A 16,389-nucleotide genomic window follows, 5' to 3' on the forward strand; every position below is an offset into this window, starting at 1 on the left:
CTGTAAGATTCAATAGATTGAAATTTCTTGTCTGCCTCAAGCACTCAGAAATACACGCCTCTGAATATGGAGGTGCCGTGTGAGTGCACCTGAAATTTCATGGGAATTCCTCCCTTAAAAAAAAAGAAAAAGTAATGGCTAAAACAACACTGAGCCAAGTTAAGCAAAGGCATATAAGCCCCGGGTGTTTGGTGGGACTAGAGATGGGAAGGACTGGAAAACCCCCAGAAAAAATGAAAAACAAAACAAAACAGTTTGATATAGTTTGAATATTCCACACACTTTCCCCCCCCCCAAGTTTTACGGGGGTGGGAGAATGGCTTTGGGGAAAAACAGAAAAAAAACCTGGTTTTTCTCTAGGTGGGACACATTATACATTTGAACAGCTATGTGAAGTGGACTCATTCAGAATGGAGCTGCTTTGCAACCTCATGTATAAGGCTGTTTAAGAACTCACAGATGGTGCAAAGCAAATCTCTTGCTATTGATAGGGGGAAATGCAATCTAAGCACCTCACGAGTATAAATTTGCTTAGAATCTAGGATAAATTTGGAAAGAGAAGTAGACAAGTTAAATCATTAACAGCAGCTTTAATATTTTGCGGGAATTTTAAACTCAGTGGAGAACTGGGTTCCTTTATAATACGAACAATATGTGCTATCTTTTTTGGTATATCAAAACCAGGGCCATGAAAATCTGATTATATAATGATAACACCACTATGATGAATGAGCAGCCATCACCATACGTCAACCCGTCACTAAAGTCGGATTCAGAAATTAACTGATCAGGGTTAACAATTTAGATAAAAATCTTGTTCCTAGAATATATCAGATTTTATGGAGTTTTCACGAAGAAATGAATCAAAGGTAAAGTGTTATGATTGTCTGCAAGGCAGCATTTTATGAAATTACTCATTTTGATATTTGGGAATAGTTTTAGAATTACTGTAGAAAAAACCTTGTTATGTTGTAGACCATGAGAGAATTGTTTTTTAAGTGCATGACTAGAAGGTAGTGTAATAAACTACATAATGTAGCCATAAAATATATAAGATTACAGGAACATAAAACCTCATTCTGGAAATGTAAAAAGGAATAAGATAATTTTGCGGCATGTGATGCTCTATATGTAGAAATGCCAGCAGAAGATTAATGTGATAACTGCAAAGATGACTGAGTGGGTTACATCTTTCTTTGGAATTCTTAATATTTTTACTTTCACTAAGCACATACTCTGTTTATTATTAACCGAATGTTTCGGTTTTCAAACACCAAAAACCCAGAAGTAATTGCTTCCGTTTTTGAAAGCGCCTCGGAAGTCAAACAGCTTCTCAATTTTCTCAATTGAATTTTCTGACCGCCCATTGCACCTCGGCTGTTGAACGTTTCGGAAGTCAAACGGTCTTCGGGAAAGGATTGTATTAGACAACTGAGATTCCACTGTGTATGATTCCTTCAGCCTGAAACGCCTGTGCAAAATTTCGGACAGTCACAGATATTCCCACATTTGCTGAGTGGGAAAATAAATTGCATGCCATCTCTTCTAAACTTCTTTAATAACAGGATAAAAGAGAGAGGCAATTCTGTAACATACTTGTTCATAATTGGGCTGTTTTTATAATTGACAGAATACATCTCACATATCTACAAACATAAGTTTTTTGGAGTAACTTCACGGCTTCTTAAATATGATAACTGTATGATTTGAACAATGTTATTTTATTTAAAATTTTGCATACAAAAGGATGCTACATATGGGCTGGTTCCTTTCTGGCAAGATCCAGGAATTGCTAACAGACGTTGGGTCTAGCTTGGAGTCCAAAGCAGCAGCAAGACCACACCTTCCTTTTCCCCCTCAACATGCAGCTAAAATTCCCAAGTGTCTGATGCTTCTAGCTTCTATATTCATGACCAGGGGTAGGCAAACTAAGGCCTGGATCCGGCCCAAATGCCTTCTAAATCCGGCCTGTGGACGGTCCAGGAATCAGCGTGTTTTTACATGAGTAGAATGTGTGCTTTTATTTAAAATGCATCTCTGGGTTATTTGTGGGGCATAGGAATTGGTTCTTTTCTTTTTCTTTTCTAGTCCGGCCCCCCACAAGGTTTGAGGGACAATGGACCAGCCCCCTGCTGAAAAAGTTTGCTGACCCCTGCTTTAATCAATGGGTCAGTGAAAAGACAACACTTGCAACTTATGAACAGATTGCATGCAGACTTTGTTTGGACGAATCTAGTGAAATCTGGAATGTATTCATAAAGAATGTAGTACGTTATGAATAACTATATTTGCTTTAGGAGTATAACACCATTTATTTCTATAGAACAATGAAGGGAAATTTTACCTACTGTATTATTTTTGCACTTTTATTTCTCACACTTCTCCACCCTTTTCTTTTATTACTTATATCCTTATAAATAAAAATTGATCTAATAAAGTATCAATTAAAATTATATTTCACTTTTCTATTTAAAATTTATCTAAGCCAGCTCACAACGCACAATTCCAAGATACCAACAACCTGACTGAAGGACCCCCCTTCCCTGCAGAGGCAGATTTCGGGGAGTGTGACCAGTCCAACTGGGCGCGGAGCCTTGAGGGCACTGCAACTATTAGGTAGAATGGAAAGTCAGAGGCCAGGGTGGTGCCAAAGTTTGGCAATGCACGGGGTGCTGCTGAAATTTGAGACCCCAAGATCCACAACTGTTTCCTCTTAAGATCTTCCCTATATGCCCCACACGGGACGTGGGTGGCACTGTGGGTTAAACCACAGAGCCTAGGGCTTGCCGATCAGAAGGTCGGCAGCTCGAATCCCCGTGACGGGGTGAGTTCCCGTTGTTCGGTCCCTGCTCCTGCCAACCTAGCAGTTCGAAAGCACATCAAAGTGCAAGTAGACAAATAAGTACCGCTCCGGCGGGAAGGTAAACGGCGTTTCCTTGCGCTGCTCTGGTTTGCCAGAAGCGGCTTGGTCATGCTGGCCACATGACCCGGAAGCTGTACGCTGGCTCCCTCGGCCGGTAAAGCGAGATGAGCGCCGCAACCCCAGAGTCGGTCACGACTGGACCTAATGGTCAGGGGTCCCTTTACCCTTTACCTTTATATGCCCCATACGCCCTTCGAAAGGGGCGATTATTGTGGAACTTCCTTTTGGATCATCTTTGCCATGATGGACCTTCATTACTATCTTTTAAGTGCCTTGAAAAACCTTCTTCTCACAAACATTTGATGCCATTTGAATGTTTTGATGGTTTGTGCGTTTATTCCCTTGTAGAAGCGACTCGCCACAGCTGTTTTGGTTTATCTAAGGCATTTTAGAACTGTCTTTTGGGCCCAGCTTCTTTGAATTTGTTCTGAGGTTTTGAGCTTGGGATAAGTGTTTGTGCTGTGACAGCCACTCCAGACACCAGAAGAAACATCTCTCAGCTGACATATTTGGGTATGAATTAGGCATGTTGCCTCTATTACACAGATGCAGATCACAACAGCCTCACTAAGAATTTAATGGTTACTCCCTGTGTGTTTTAGTTCAAAGCTAAATTGGTGAAGTGTCAGATATAATTACATCTATTAGCAGCACAGACTGAATTTGTGTTTCCTTTCTATTGATTAAGCTGTAAGCTGCAGTGTTTTATATGAACTGCCCTTCATAAATCTGTTTCTGTGCATTACTGCATAAAAAGCTAAACCTGGCGCTAGAAGCAGATAATGGAGTCTGTTCTCAGTAACTCAGAGTAAACAAGCTGAGGTCAGAGTTTTCAAAGAAGGGTATGTAACCCCCAGAGTGTTGCAAAAACATTAGATGGAGGTGGACAGGTTTCAGTTCAAGCACCAGGCTGACGGATTAAATATAGGTGCATAAGCCGCCTGAGGGCAAAAATCCACTGCAGCGCCTGAAAATAGGATTTAAATCCACCAATAGGAAGAGGAAAATGGAAGACTCTCCAACATTTCAGAGATCAAAATAGGGGCGTTTCTGTATATTGCTACCATCTCCACATCCCAAAGACTGGCCAGTTCCTTATGACATTGTCTGTTTTTATATTTTACTTACGTTTATCGTGATTTCGTATTTGCTGCACACCACGTATGTGCCTTCCATATGTTAGCAATATTTAAGTAGTATTTTTTTAAAATAAATTTTATAAATACTTAAAAATAATTTTGTAAGATAGATTTTATATTACACGGACCAAAGACAAATACATGCTGTCCGAATTCAAATAAGGAACTATACGATCAGGGGTAAAGTAAGAATAACATTGAATGAAATGTACAAATATATGCAAATCTACAAGTTGTTGCCAATTTCTCCACATTCACATTATGGGGTATAAGAGACGAGAAAGGTTGATCATTCATGGGCAACCTAAAATTCCACATTGCACATTGGTTCTGCTTGTCCTCTTAAGGTGCACAAATAATTAATGATTTTCTCAGAAAATGCAATAAAGAAAGGGGTTTTTTTTTGGTACCAGTTCTCTAAAGTGATTGATGAAGCATCTTTCCAGCCCAATGAAATAACCAGGCATGCTGCTACCAATGAAACTATTAAAAGTTTTCCAAAAACTCAGCACTTGCTCCCTCAAATAGAGATAATAAACCTAACTTAGGAACCCCAAACCACACTGTGCTCTGTGACGGCATTAATCTCTACAACTACCTGTTCCCAGAAGATTTTTTACTGCTGGGCAGGTCTGTTGGAGGTCCCAGTAGGTACACCTTTCATTGCATTCAGAGCATTACCACTACCCTGAATGTGGACCATTCAAACTGGTGTACAGTAATACCAATGTCATGCCACATTTGACTTAAGTGATCTGACTCCCATTCTTCCCTCATATATGTTTCTTCCACCACATCTTGTGTGCCTTCCTCCTTCTCAGACTGCCCTGACTCTTCCTCCTCCTCCTGTCCTGGCTCCTGCCTTGGCAGGGGGTTGGACTCGATGGCCCTTGTGGTCTCTTCCAACTCTATGTTTCTATGATTCTAGGAAGCACCAAACCCCATCCATCGCTGATCCACTCTCCTGAGTCACTCCCCTGGTCTCCTGCCTCTACCCCATACTATTCAGCCTCTACCCCATACTATCCTGCCAATCCCTGACACCTCAGGTCCTAAATCCTTTCCCATTTCATAGACCGAATTGAGGCCAATAATTTTGAGTTCTTATTCCCAAATTCACAACACTTTTGGTTCAAATATCTTCCAGTTTCTAAGGCTTCAAGAGACCCCTGTTTACCTTCAAAGACTCTATGGACCCTATAGGATCTGGAAGATTTATGTCTCCTCTCTAACGTCTTACTGTAATCAGATACGTAGCGGAAGGAAATCTTTCTCAGTTTGATAGATTCACTAGCTGCCAGCCCCTGAAGCACCAACTTCATGGCACTGCAGACTAATGAGCACTTTCATCCTTAAGATCTAAATATTCTGCCAGTCTATCATGGTGGAGATGCACAGTGCTCTGATGGGTTCATAGGTCTGAGAATTAAAATACCAAATAGCAGAACTGCATACTGGGCCATGAATCTGAAACAATATCTAGACCAGCACATTGGACTTTCGGAAGCCTATGGCAGCTTGGCAAATTCCATGTAACAAGAGCTTTCAATCAATAGGTAGTCTGCTCTTAAGAAAGATCCATTACAAAAAGAACAATATGTGAAACCAAATTTGATGTATGTAATCCCTGCCACACACCCTTCAATTTGTATGTGTGTAAAAGGTCTGGGACGCGAGTGGCGCTGTGGGTAAAACCTCAGTGCCTAGGACTTGCCGATCGCATGGTCGGCGGTTTGAATCCCCGCGGCGGGGTGAGCTCCCATCGTTCGGTCCCAGCTCCTGCCCACCTAGCAGTTTGAAAGCACCCCTAAGTGCAAGTAGATAAATAGGTACCACTTTATAGAGGGAAGGCCACGTGACCCGGAAGTGTCTCTGGACAGCGCTGGCCCCCGGCCTCTTAAGTGAGATGGGCGCACAACCCTAGAGTCGGACACGACTGGCCCGTATGGGCAGGGGTACCTTTACCTTTACTAAAAGGTCTGCAAGTCTTCTTTATCCTTAGTAAACTCCTTCTCGTCCCTCTCACCTATGATCCAGTTCCTCCCAAGGAATCTCCACCAATCAAAAGTTCATCTCCTTTAAATGCTTCTGAAATTTACAATGTGTTTGAGCAGTGCCCACCCTAGAATAGGCCAGAGTAGAATAATGCTCTTCAAAGTAGCCATGGTTCAGGGTAAATTTTATAAATAAATAAAAGATCACAGCCTGAATTTCTCTACTATGGTCCAAACATTTCTGAAGGCTCTTTTCTACCCATTGTTTGATGTATTCATAGCCTGCCCTACACTAAGTTAAAAGCAAAGTGGGTGTTTAAAGATACTAGAAAAACCTAATGGTCCTCTATGTTCCCAATCATTAAAAAAATGAATGAAGTATGTGATTTGGCATGCTGTACATTAGAGTGAATGTGCATGGATTGACTTAAATATGCGCTAAAAAAAAGAGATGCGCCTGCCGACTCACTCAAGATATTTTACTTTTTAAAAAGAGTGGGGCAGAAAATGCTAACGAAATTTCTGGTTGCATATAACATGTGGACATAGATTTCCCAGGCTCAAGTACCAGAAAATAAGATCTGCTCATGATAAACACAGAGGGTCAGTTAGAGTTAGGATTTGTTGGAGCACTTATAACAGGAGTGGGGGCTGGGCCCCAGGAAAGGAGGATTAATAAACTATGTATTTCATCAAATGCATATATTGCTTCACAACAATGCTCTCAACCCTGGCCTGACCTGAGGACTTTGACAGATATACATGGATAAAGCAGATTCGATTTCCAAAACACATACCCTCCAACTTTTCTCCAATGAAAATAGGGACATCCCATTCCATAATGATAATTTTACTATTTATGCCCCACACATCTTATTGGGTTGCCCCAGTCACTCTGGGCAGCTTCCAACATATATAATAACATAATAAAACATTAAACGTTTAAAAAACCCTTCCCTATATAAGATTGCTTTCAGACGGCTGGGGGAGGGGGACAACTCCATACCCTCCAACATTTATCCAATGAAAATAGGGACATCCTAAGGAAAAATAGGAAATTCCAGGATCAAATCAGAAATCGGGACAGTTTCTCTAAAATCAGGGACGTCCCTGGAAAATAGGGACACTTGGAGGGTGTGAAAACAGTGCCAAAATGTTTTATAGAAACAGTTCTCTAGATCATTGCATCATCATCAGGTCATATTTTTCAACTCACCTGAAAGTGACAGTCAATTGTGTAGGGAGGTGGTGATGAGAAGATTTGATGTGATGATGACATGCCTTGGGGGAAGTAATTCCACACATTATGGGTGGTAGGGATGCCATCTTCAGTGGAGAATATCACATTCAAGTCAAATAATCTCCCTCTAGCAATAAAAGTGGAACCACAACCTGGCGGAGTCATAACCATAAGCAGAGCTAGGTTCTCAGAAACGGGATGGAGGTATAATGATTATGCCTCAGCACTAAACTATATTGGCATGACAACAAACTCTCCAGACCCCCCTTCAAGCCAAAGGAAACTACTTACCTGTGAGCCTGTGGAATATCGTCCTGGTGTCCGTGACCCAGATGTTTTTCCTGAGCCAATGGAGCTCTCTGTACTTTTCCCGCTACAGCAATGTGTACGCAGGCATTTCCCATATTCTTTACGAACCTAAGCAATCAAATGGCAATATACATGAGAAGGAAACCCCATTTTTCAAAAATTGATTTTGCATGCGCACATGAAGAGAAATGCATTAACGTAGCCATGCTTCTGTATACCTATGACATCTGGCAATTTTACATTTTAACACACACTGAGGACCTGAGGGATTTGTTTTTGAGATGTTCACCAACAACGTCAAACTAAAGTACTGAAATGCAAGATAAATGGGTAATTACATTTATGACTGAAAATCAGTATTACTTAAATTACATGTGAACTGGCACTTAGGTAATTTCTTTTGCTTTCTGGCATGGGTATATAAAAAAAGAAAAGTCTATATTACACATACAAAGAGAAAGGAAAACTTTTTTTTTCAATTTTCTTTTGCCTTCCTGTGAGAATATATGACCTCTGCACCTGTGAGTATTTGCCATGGATGGCGTTTCATTTTGGGCCACCCCTTCTCCCAAGTTATATTTTCTCACAGAAATGAAGAATTTTAGACAACACAGCTGATTAAGAGCCATTGGTATTGACAGGCTTATCAACATGTTTGGAATTGATAAGCATGGGCCTCAAAAGTGAAAAAGTACGAAGAACAGCCATGAAATGAATGAATAATACTAAATGACTAAGAAAAAAGATTTGCCCCAGAGTGGCTGGGGAAACTCAGCCAGATGGGCGGAGTATAAATAAATTATTATTATTATTATTATTATTATTATTATTATTATTATTATTATTATTATTATTATTATCCCAACCAGCATTATTTTGTGCAATCAGCTACAGAGAAGTCTCATGCTTCATCATCACTATTCTTTTTCAAATATTCATATCCTGCCTCTCAAGTTCTTCCAAACTGGCTAAATAAAAACATCAGCATTTAGTCATCAGAAACCTTCTCATAGCTGCTTGTAGACGGCCCTGTTATACTCTCCCCCTGGCAGGGGCAGACTTATTTCGTGTGAGGGCAAAATAAATATGGCGCCCCCCCAAATGGATCTTCTCAATTTTGTGAGCTCTGTGCAGGGAAACCACCTTCACCGCCCTATATGTGGCACCGCCTCTGGCTCCCACGACTGGAATATATGTATGATTGTGTATGTTTTATATGGTGAAGCTGTGGTAATTTACCCACTGACATAGGTTATCTTTCAAATTGCCGATTTATTTTGTCTACATTGTGATCCTACAATGTGGAAGCTAGTTGAGCGCTGGAAGTATCCTGCATCTTAGTATAATCAAATTAAGTGTCTTTACACCCCAAGAATCCCATCGTAACAATGGCTACAAGCACAAGGAGCTGCACACAGCTGTAACAAGAATATATTGATAATGAGAGGAAGTTTGCCATAAAGTGTGCATTTCAGCAAGGCTTAGAAAGAATAACATAGCACAGAAATAGTAATCACTGCATGGGAGAATGCTATAAGTCAGGGGTTGTCAACCTGGTCCCTACAGCCCACAAGTGGGTGTTTCAGGATTTCAGGTGGGCGGTAAGGAAATTTACCATCAAGAAAGATGCATTAGTGGGTGGTAGGTATAAAAAGGTTGACTACCAACAAAGGTCCGTATAGTTAAAGCTATGGTTTTCCCAGTAGTGATGTATGGAAGTGAGAGCTGGACCACAAAGAAGGCTGATCACCGAAGAATTGATGCTTTTGAATTCTGGTGCTGGAGGAGACTCTGGAGAGTCCCATGGACTGCAAGAAGATCAAACCTCTCCATTCTTAAGGAAATCAGCCCTGAGTGCTCACTGGAAGGACAGATCCTGAAGCTGAGGCTCCAAGACTTTGGCCACCTCAGGAGAAGAGAAGACTCCGTGGAAAAGACCCTGATGTTGGGAAAGATGGAGGGCACAAGGAGAAGGGGACGACAGAGGACGAGATGGTTGGACAGTGTTCTTGAAGCTACAAACATGAGTCTGACCAAACTGCGGGAGGCAGTGGAAGACAGGAGTGCCTGGCGTGCTCTGGTCCAGGGGGTCACGAAGAGTTAGACACGACTAAACAACATCATCATCCAACCATTGGGCAGGGATGGCCTGTCCTGTTTTGCTGCCAGAGGCTTACCGGGGTTGCATGGCTGCAGGTTCTGGGTTAAGGCAAGGGATCGCAAGAGGTCCGCTTCCCCTTGCTTCTCTGGCAGCAGCAGTAGTAGCAGGCCATGGGAGAAGCCAGGAGAAGTGGCCGGGGTGGCAAGATCTCGCCGGAACCCATTGCTGCCCTTTGGGATTCGGCTGCCCAAGATGGCTGCCTCAGTCTGCCACTGGGAGTTGGAAACTTGGGATGATCTCTCGCAAATCATCCGGCAATCTACCAATCTATCTACTGATAAATCCCAATCTAGCTTCTACCCACCCCGGCCTACGAAAACCTCACAGTGTTGCTTTGAGGTACTGGACCCCCACTGCAGGTTGCGCCAAAGCTGAGAGAGCAGCTTACAAGAACTGTGCATTATTATCCTTTGCTTTTATCTCCTCGTTGCAGGTTAGGCTGAGGATAACTCTGAGGTGTTGTTGGTTGAAGGGTTGTTGAGAGAGAGCAAGAGAGAGAGAGACTGCAGAAAGGTTTTAGCAGCCCTGCATTGTTATATTTCAGGCTAGCGGTGGCTAAATTGTCCCCCTGGACACCCTTCCAGGTCAAATCAAGCACTCAATTGCACACAGAAGCCTCATGCTCCATTGACTTGAAAACCAACCGGTTGCCCTTTTAAAATGTTCAAAAGCTAAAAAAGGAAGCTTTTCCCCACAGGAAGTAAGACCCAAATTAGAGCAGGGACTCCTGCTTTTGATGCTAACTTTTCTTCAGTCCCCTCAGGTTCAGGTAAGCATCTGCATGTCAGGGATAGATGGCAATATTTTATAGCAGCGCCCTGCTTTCTTGTTTCTTTAATTCAGCAGGATTGGGGATATTTTTCTTTCAATAAACTTTAAAGCGTGCATCATAACAAATGCCCATGGAGCATATAATAAATTTAATATGAAATTTACTTCTTTCCAAAAGTAACAGTGCAGAAATATTTTTTAAAAGGGGGTGGAGGACCTCTCTTAAGAACAAAATCAGCGAGGACACTGTTCTCAAGTTTCCAGTTACTATGCTCCTTGATTTGCTGTGCTCCAGTGAAAACCCGTGGAAAAGTACCATGAGGTAACATGGGCTTTTTTCTGTTCAGGAGACACAGGAGAAATGTTTAATGGAAAGGAAAACATGCGTGAATGTCAGCCAACCAAGTAAGATTAAGGCCAGCTTAACTCCACATCCACCAATATTCTGAAAAACTCTACAGCAACATGTGCGTGAGGCACGAAAACCAGAACTCTCTTTTGTAGGGGCATAAATGTTCTGAGAAATGGGAGGAAAGGTTTCAGCACAGCACTGTAATAAACCAATTATAACCATCAAGAGGAAAATGGGATGATTATCACGACTTCTCTGTAATTTTGTTTAGCCCAAAGAGCACGCTTGGTGTTCGCATGGATTACTAGGAGCTATTATTATCAGCAGGATTTGTAATGTACTATCCTATGACACATTTTTAAAATGTGGAGAAATATAGAAGAGGAGTTAGCCAGATGTAGGTGCAGGGCTGGGAAAAGGGAGAAGAATGAGTTCATGAGTGGAGTTCCCAGATTCAGTGGCGTAGCGTGGGTTGTCAGCACCTGGGGCAAGGCAAGTAATTTGCGCCCCCTAACCCGTGGATTTGCGCCCCCTAACCCGTGGATTTGCGCCCCTAACCCTAACCCCCAGATGTTGCGCCCGGTCAACCTGGGCATAGTTGACCAATCAGTGTTAAAGAAGGATAGAACTTTTTTTATGTATGCCACAACAGCAGCAAGAATACTTATCGCAAAATATTGGAAGACACAAGATCTACCCACTTTGGAAGAATAGCAGATAAAGGTGATGGACTATATGGAATTGGTGGAAATGACCGGCAGGATTTGAGACCAGGGAGAAGAGTCAGTGGAGGAAGATTGGAAGAAATTTAAAGATTATTTACAGAGATATTGTAAAATTAATAAATTTTAGAACAATGTTGGATTGGAACTAAGTGATTTCTAGCTGTAACGGGTTAAAATAATATGAAAAAAGTAAAAATTCAAGATTGTAATAATTTAAGAATAAGATTTGGGTAGTAAAAAGAGGGAAAGAAATTGTTGAATTAATAATTTGACTTGGAATACAAAAAAGGGTGGTATGAGGAGGTCCGAGAAACAAGTAAATGAAAAATAATGTGATGGAAAGATGGATTGTTTTTAACAATTTTTATTTGATTATTTTTTCTTTTTTTTCTTTTTTCTTTTTGTAATGTAAAAACCTTAATAAAAATTATTTTTTAAAAAGGCAAGTAATTTGCACCCCCTAACCCGTGGATTTGCGCCCCCTAACCCGTGGATTTGCGCCCTCTAACCCTAACCCCCAGATGTTGTGCCCGGCCCCCCGTTGCACCCCCCACGCTACGCCACTGCCCAGATTATTCCTATGGTTCAACAATTTCATACGTTACTTGGGAGGAAATTTGCAAAGGGAGTATCATAGAATTGTGCAGCTGGTAGGGACCACAAGGGTCATCTAGTCCCGATGGACTATATGCAACTGGCCGAGATGACTGGCAGAATCCGAGACCTGGGAGAAGAGAGGATTGAGGAAGACTGGAAGAAATTTAAGATGTACTTACAAAAACATTGTAATTTGTTGGAATGTTAAGAAGGATGCTAGATTATAAATAACTGGCCACCACTAAATTAGATTGAATTTGATTATAAGTGAGGTTAAAGAAAACACAAACCTTTTGGAGAATCACTAGATTGTATTTAAATGAATGGATACAAGATTGTAAACAAGTTGATAATTTGCTTGGAAATTTTTTTTAATGATGTAAGTGCGAGCGGGAGACGTGAGGGAGTCCAAAGAAGTGATGAAACCACGTTTTGATATAAGTAATGTTGTTTATTATTTGGGTATTTGTATCAAAAAACTATAATAAATATTTATTTTTTTAAAAAAGGGTCATCTAGTCCAACCCCCTGCAACGTAGGAAACTTTTGCCCAACGTGGAATTAGAACCCACAACCCTAAGATTAAGACTCTCATGCTCTACCAACTGAGCTATCCCAGACAAAGAACTAATGGAGAGCATTAAGAAGAGTAAGTGAGACTTGCGAAAACAATGTTGTACCCATGTTCTTTTCCACTCCCCTTCCTTCCAGCTTTATGCGCCCAACAGTCAGCCGGTGTTCTGTATTCATGCTCAGCTCTGATTGAGCTGGGGGTTTGTTTTGGTACTTCTGCAAAGCTTGGCCTTCCCTAAGCCTGCTCATTCCTCCTGCCTGCATGAGAATGGTGTCGCTGCGGCAACATTAAGTACCATCACTTGGAGAATTAGTTTGCTGCAAGTATGTAGGCTTAGCTGAGACAGTAAAGGTTGCATTTCAAGATGACATTTCAGAAAGTACAATATAGATGTAAATTGATGTACTGAAGTCCTATGCATATTATCAGCCAAATCAAAGAGAACCTGTGCATTTTGCTGCCTGGAAAGGAGTATAAAATATATCTCCTCTCACCCCCCACAATGCTACAGTCAATAATTTAAAAAGTCTTGTTGTCATAGACACCGATTCCTACTTTTTAGAGTTGGCTCCTGGTTTTTCTTAAGAGTTAAGCCAACAAACCAGCAAGTAGGTTCCCTTTGGCCCCATTTCTTTCTCTAATCGTGCTCTGTTTCCCCCACCGGCTCCACATAGTTTGGCAGCTGGAGAAGAGGGACCTGGCCCCTCAAGAGTCAAGAGGAGGAGTTGTGGGGCCTAGAGAGTCCGGGGGCAGAACTAAAACAACCGCAATGCTCAGTTGCTGTCTGCATTTACAAGTCTCTCACCACTGCTTAATGCCATCTATATATGATACCCTGCAACTATAGACCAATGCAATCCAGAAAATAATGGTATTACATTTTTTTTTTTTTGGGGGGGGGGGAGAGAAATATGTGCAGAACAGAAACCTCAGGAAAGTTTGCTAAGCCGCATAAGATATGCATTATAAAACTGAGCACACAGAAGAACTTCTAGAAAATATTTGCCCATTTTAATAATGAGGAACATAAACTCAATTTTCTTATTATCTTAAGAGTCTAAGAGATTATATCACATACAGACTTTCCCCTTTCTTTATTCCACATGTGGAAATGAACAGGGTGTGTGTGTGCTAATACCCTATCTACCTTGTAAACTTCCCAGGTGTTTATTGTTTTTAAATATATATTTTTTTATCCTGAGCATTGGTTAAGGAGCTGAGGGGCTGTATATTTTATTCTCCTGGTTCACAACAAAGCTGTAAAGAGGCGGCTAAGCTATGCCACACAGTGATCTTCATGACCAAAGAGGGATTTGAAATGAGGTCGCCACTGTCCTAGTCTGCCACACTTTACATTCCTGCACGCTGCCTTTCATGTGGCCGACTACTGTTGGAAACAGAATGTTAGAATGGATGGGGAGTAGTTTATAGCCTGTCTTGTTTCCTGCCAAGGAAACAAAGGTGACGTACATGTCGTCTCCCATCCTGGCACTGACAACACACAGACCTGCTTAGCTTCAGCAAGGTAGTGAACTCATGTGTAGGGTCTGCAATGAATGAATTCATCTAGCACCTTTAGATAACACCCCTTGAAAAATGGTGGATTGCTACCATATCAGTGTCGTTGAAAACAGGCCAGGTTAACTGGAGTTCCAGGTAAAAACTCAGAGGGCATACTGTATTTTTCGCTCTATAGGACACACTCCCCCCCCCTCAAAAATGAAGGGGAAATGTGTGTGCGTCCTATGGAGCGAAGATGCCATAGCCCCACGACCCTCTCCCGGCTGGAGAGGTGACGCGCGGCTATGGCAGGAGCCTCTCCGCTGCGCCTTTCCGCTGCTCCCTGACCTGCTCTTTGGGGCTGGTGGTGGGCTTCCCCCCGCCAGCCCCAAAGAGCAGGTCGAAAGGAACCTGAAGCCTGGAGAGCGAGAGGGGTCGTTGCGCACCGACCCCTCTCGCTCTCCAGGCTTCCAAGGTAGCCGCCTGAACGGAACCTTGTTTTAGAGCGGGAAAACTTCTCCTTTTATGCACCTTGTTTTAGAGCGGGAAAACCTTGTTTTAGAGCAGGAAAAATTCTCCCCCTCTCTGCGCAGCGCCTCCTGCCGCTTCACTGAAGGGGCGCTGGGCAGAGAGGGGGAGAATTTTTTTTCTTGTTCTCCCCCCTCTAAAACAAGGTGCGTCCTATTGTCCGGTGCGTCCTATGGTGCGAAAAATACGGTAAGTTTGCAGGGTATCCCTAACTTCCATATATACCTTATATCAGGGGTTGCTTGGGGCTGACAGAGGTTGTAGGCCAACATCTGGAGAGCATGACATTGGCTGTCCCTGGCTCATATCAACACTCTGTATCCAGCAGTAAAAGGTAAAGGACCCCTGGATGGCAAAGTCCAGTCAAAGACGACTATGGGGTTGTGGCGCTCATCTCACTTTCAGGCCGAGGGAACCAGCATTTGTCCACAGACAGCTTTCCAGGTCATGTGGCCAACATGACTAAACTGCTTCTGGCGTGATGGAAGTCAGAGCGCATGGAAACGCCGTTTACCTTCCTGCCGCAGTGGTACCTATTTATCTACTTGCACTTTGACGTGCTTTTGAACTGCTAGGTTGGCAGGAGCTGGGACAGAGCAACAGGAGCTCACCCCGTCGCGGGGATTCGAACCGCCGACCTTCTGATCAGCAAGCCCAAGAGGCTCAGTGAAACAACAGCGCCTCCCAGCAGTACCCTCTTGCTTTCGCTGCTGGTTCAGACACATTTGGCCTCACCTCTAATGTGAACCGGCCCAAACCACGGCAACACAAAATGCAAGGCACGGTCAGCCAACATTTGCTGTGGTTGCTAGGCAATGAAATAGCCCCATCACTTCTCTTCACCGTAGAATAATTGCCCTTACCTTTTTCTGGAGGACACAATGGAAAATGAATATAAACATTCCCTGCAGAGAATTGAAAATGGTGAAGAGGTATGCCATGATGACGGTGCTTTCATTAATATACATAAGTCCAAAGGCCCAGGTCAGTCCTAATAGGCAGAGCAGAGCTATTGCACCTATAACCCACGACCTGCGGAGAGAGAGAGAAAGAAAAGAGAAAGACAGAAAGGAAAAGTGTCTTTGATTCATAGAGAAAACAGCACGATGCACAGAATAAGCATTTCATGCTATTCCTTGCGGAGAAGGAAAACATTGCACACGTATTTGCGAATGCGCTTTTTTAATTCAATGCACTTTATTATTATAACTTTTTTTGGGGGGGGAATACACAGATGAAAATGTCATGAGCATGAAAACGCTTCTTTTAACACACATTTTTGGGCAGCAGCAAATGTTTGTAGCAAATGTTCTGGGGCAGCAGCAGCAGCAGCAGCCGTGTAAATGTAATGAAATATGCAGATGCCACATGGTAAGAGGAAAATGCAAAATATTTTGAATTGGCCTCCGTTCCTTCCACGCCTGTTGGCTCAGCTCACAATCTTACAAAATCTCCTATGAAAGCCCTCGTGAGGAGAATGGGAGCAAATCAAGAGCACACTGGCACTCTTGCATAGCTTCCCTTCCACTCAAACTGCCCCCAGGATTCTGCTGTAGGCTATTTGTCATGATATTGC

At 42.4% G+C, this 16,389-nt stretch overlaps 1 protein-coding gene across 17 annotated transcripts in view; it reads right to left on the reverse strand.

The window, feature by feature from the left end:
- The window catches only part of ADGRL3 (adhesion G protein-coupled receptor L3), a 526,579-nt gene that overhangs the window by 68,709 nt on the left and 441,481 nt on the right, over positions 1-16,389 (reverse strand). For all 17 annotated transcript variants that reach the window (XM_083718335.1, XM_083718333.1, XM_083718332.1 and 14 more), the window contains 2 exons: positions 15,677-15,845; positions 7,588-7,713 (listed from right to left, as the gene is read on the reverse strand). In XM_083718335.1, coding sequence (XP_083574461.1) covers positions 7,588-7,713; positions 15,677-15,845 — 295 coding nt within the window. The remainder of the gene's footprint in view (positions 1-7,587; positions 7,714-15,676; positions 15,846-16,389) is intronic.

This window comes from Podarcis gaigeae, assembly GCF_964106915.1.
Source record: "Podarcis gaigeae genome assembly, chromosome: 17".
Classification (NCBI taxonomy): domain Eukaryota; kingdom Metazoa; phylum Chordata; class Lepidosauria; order Squamata; family Lacertidae; genus Podarcis; species Podarcis gaigeae.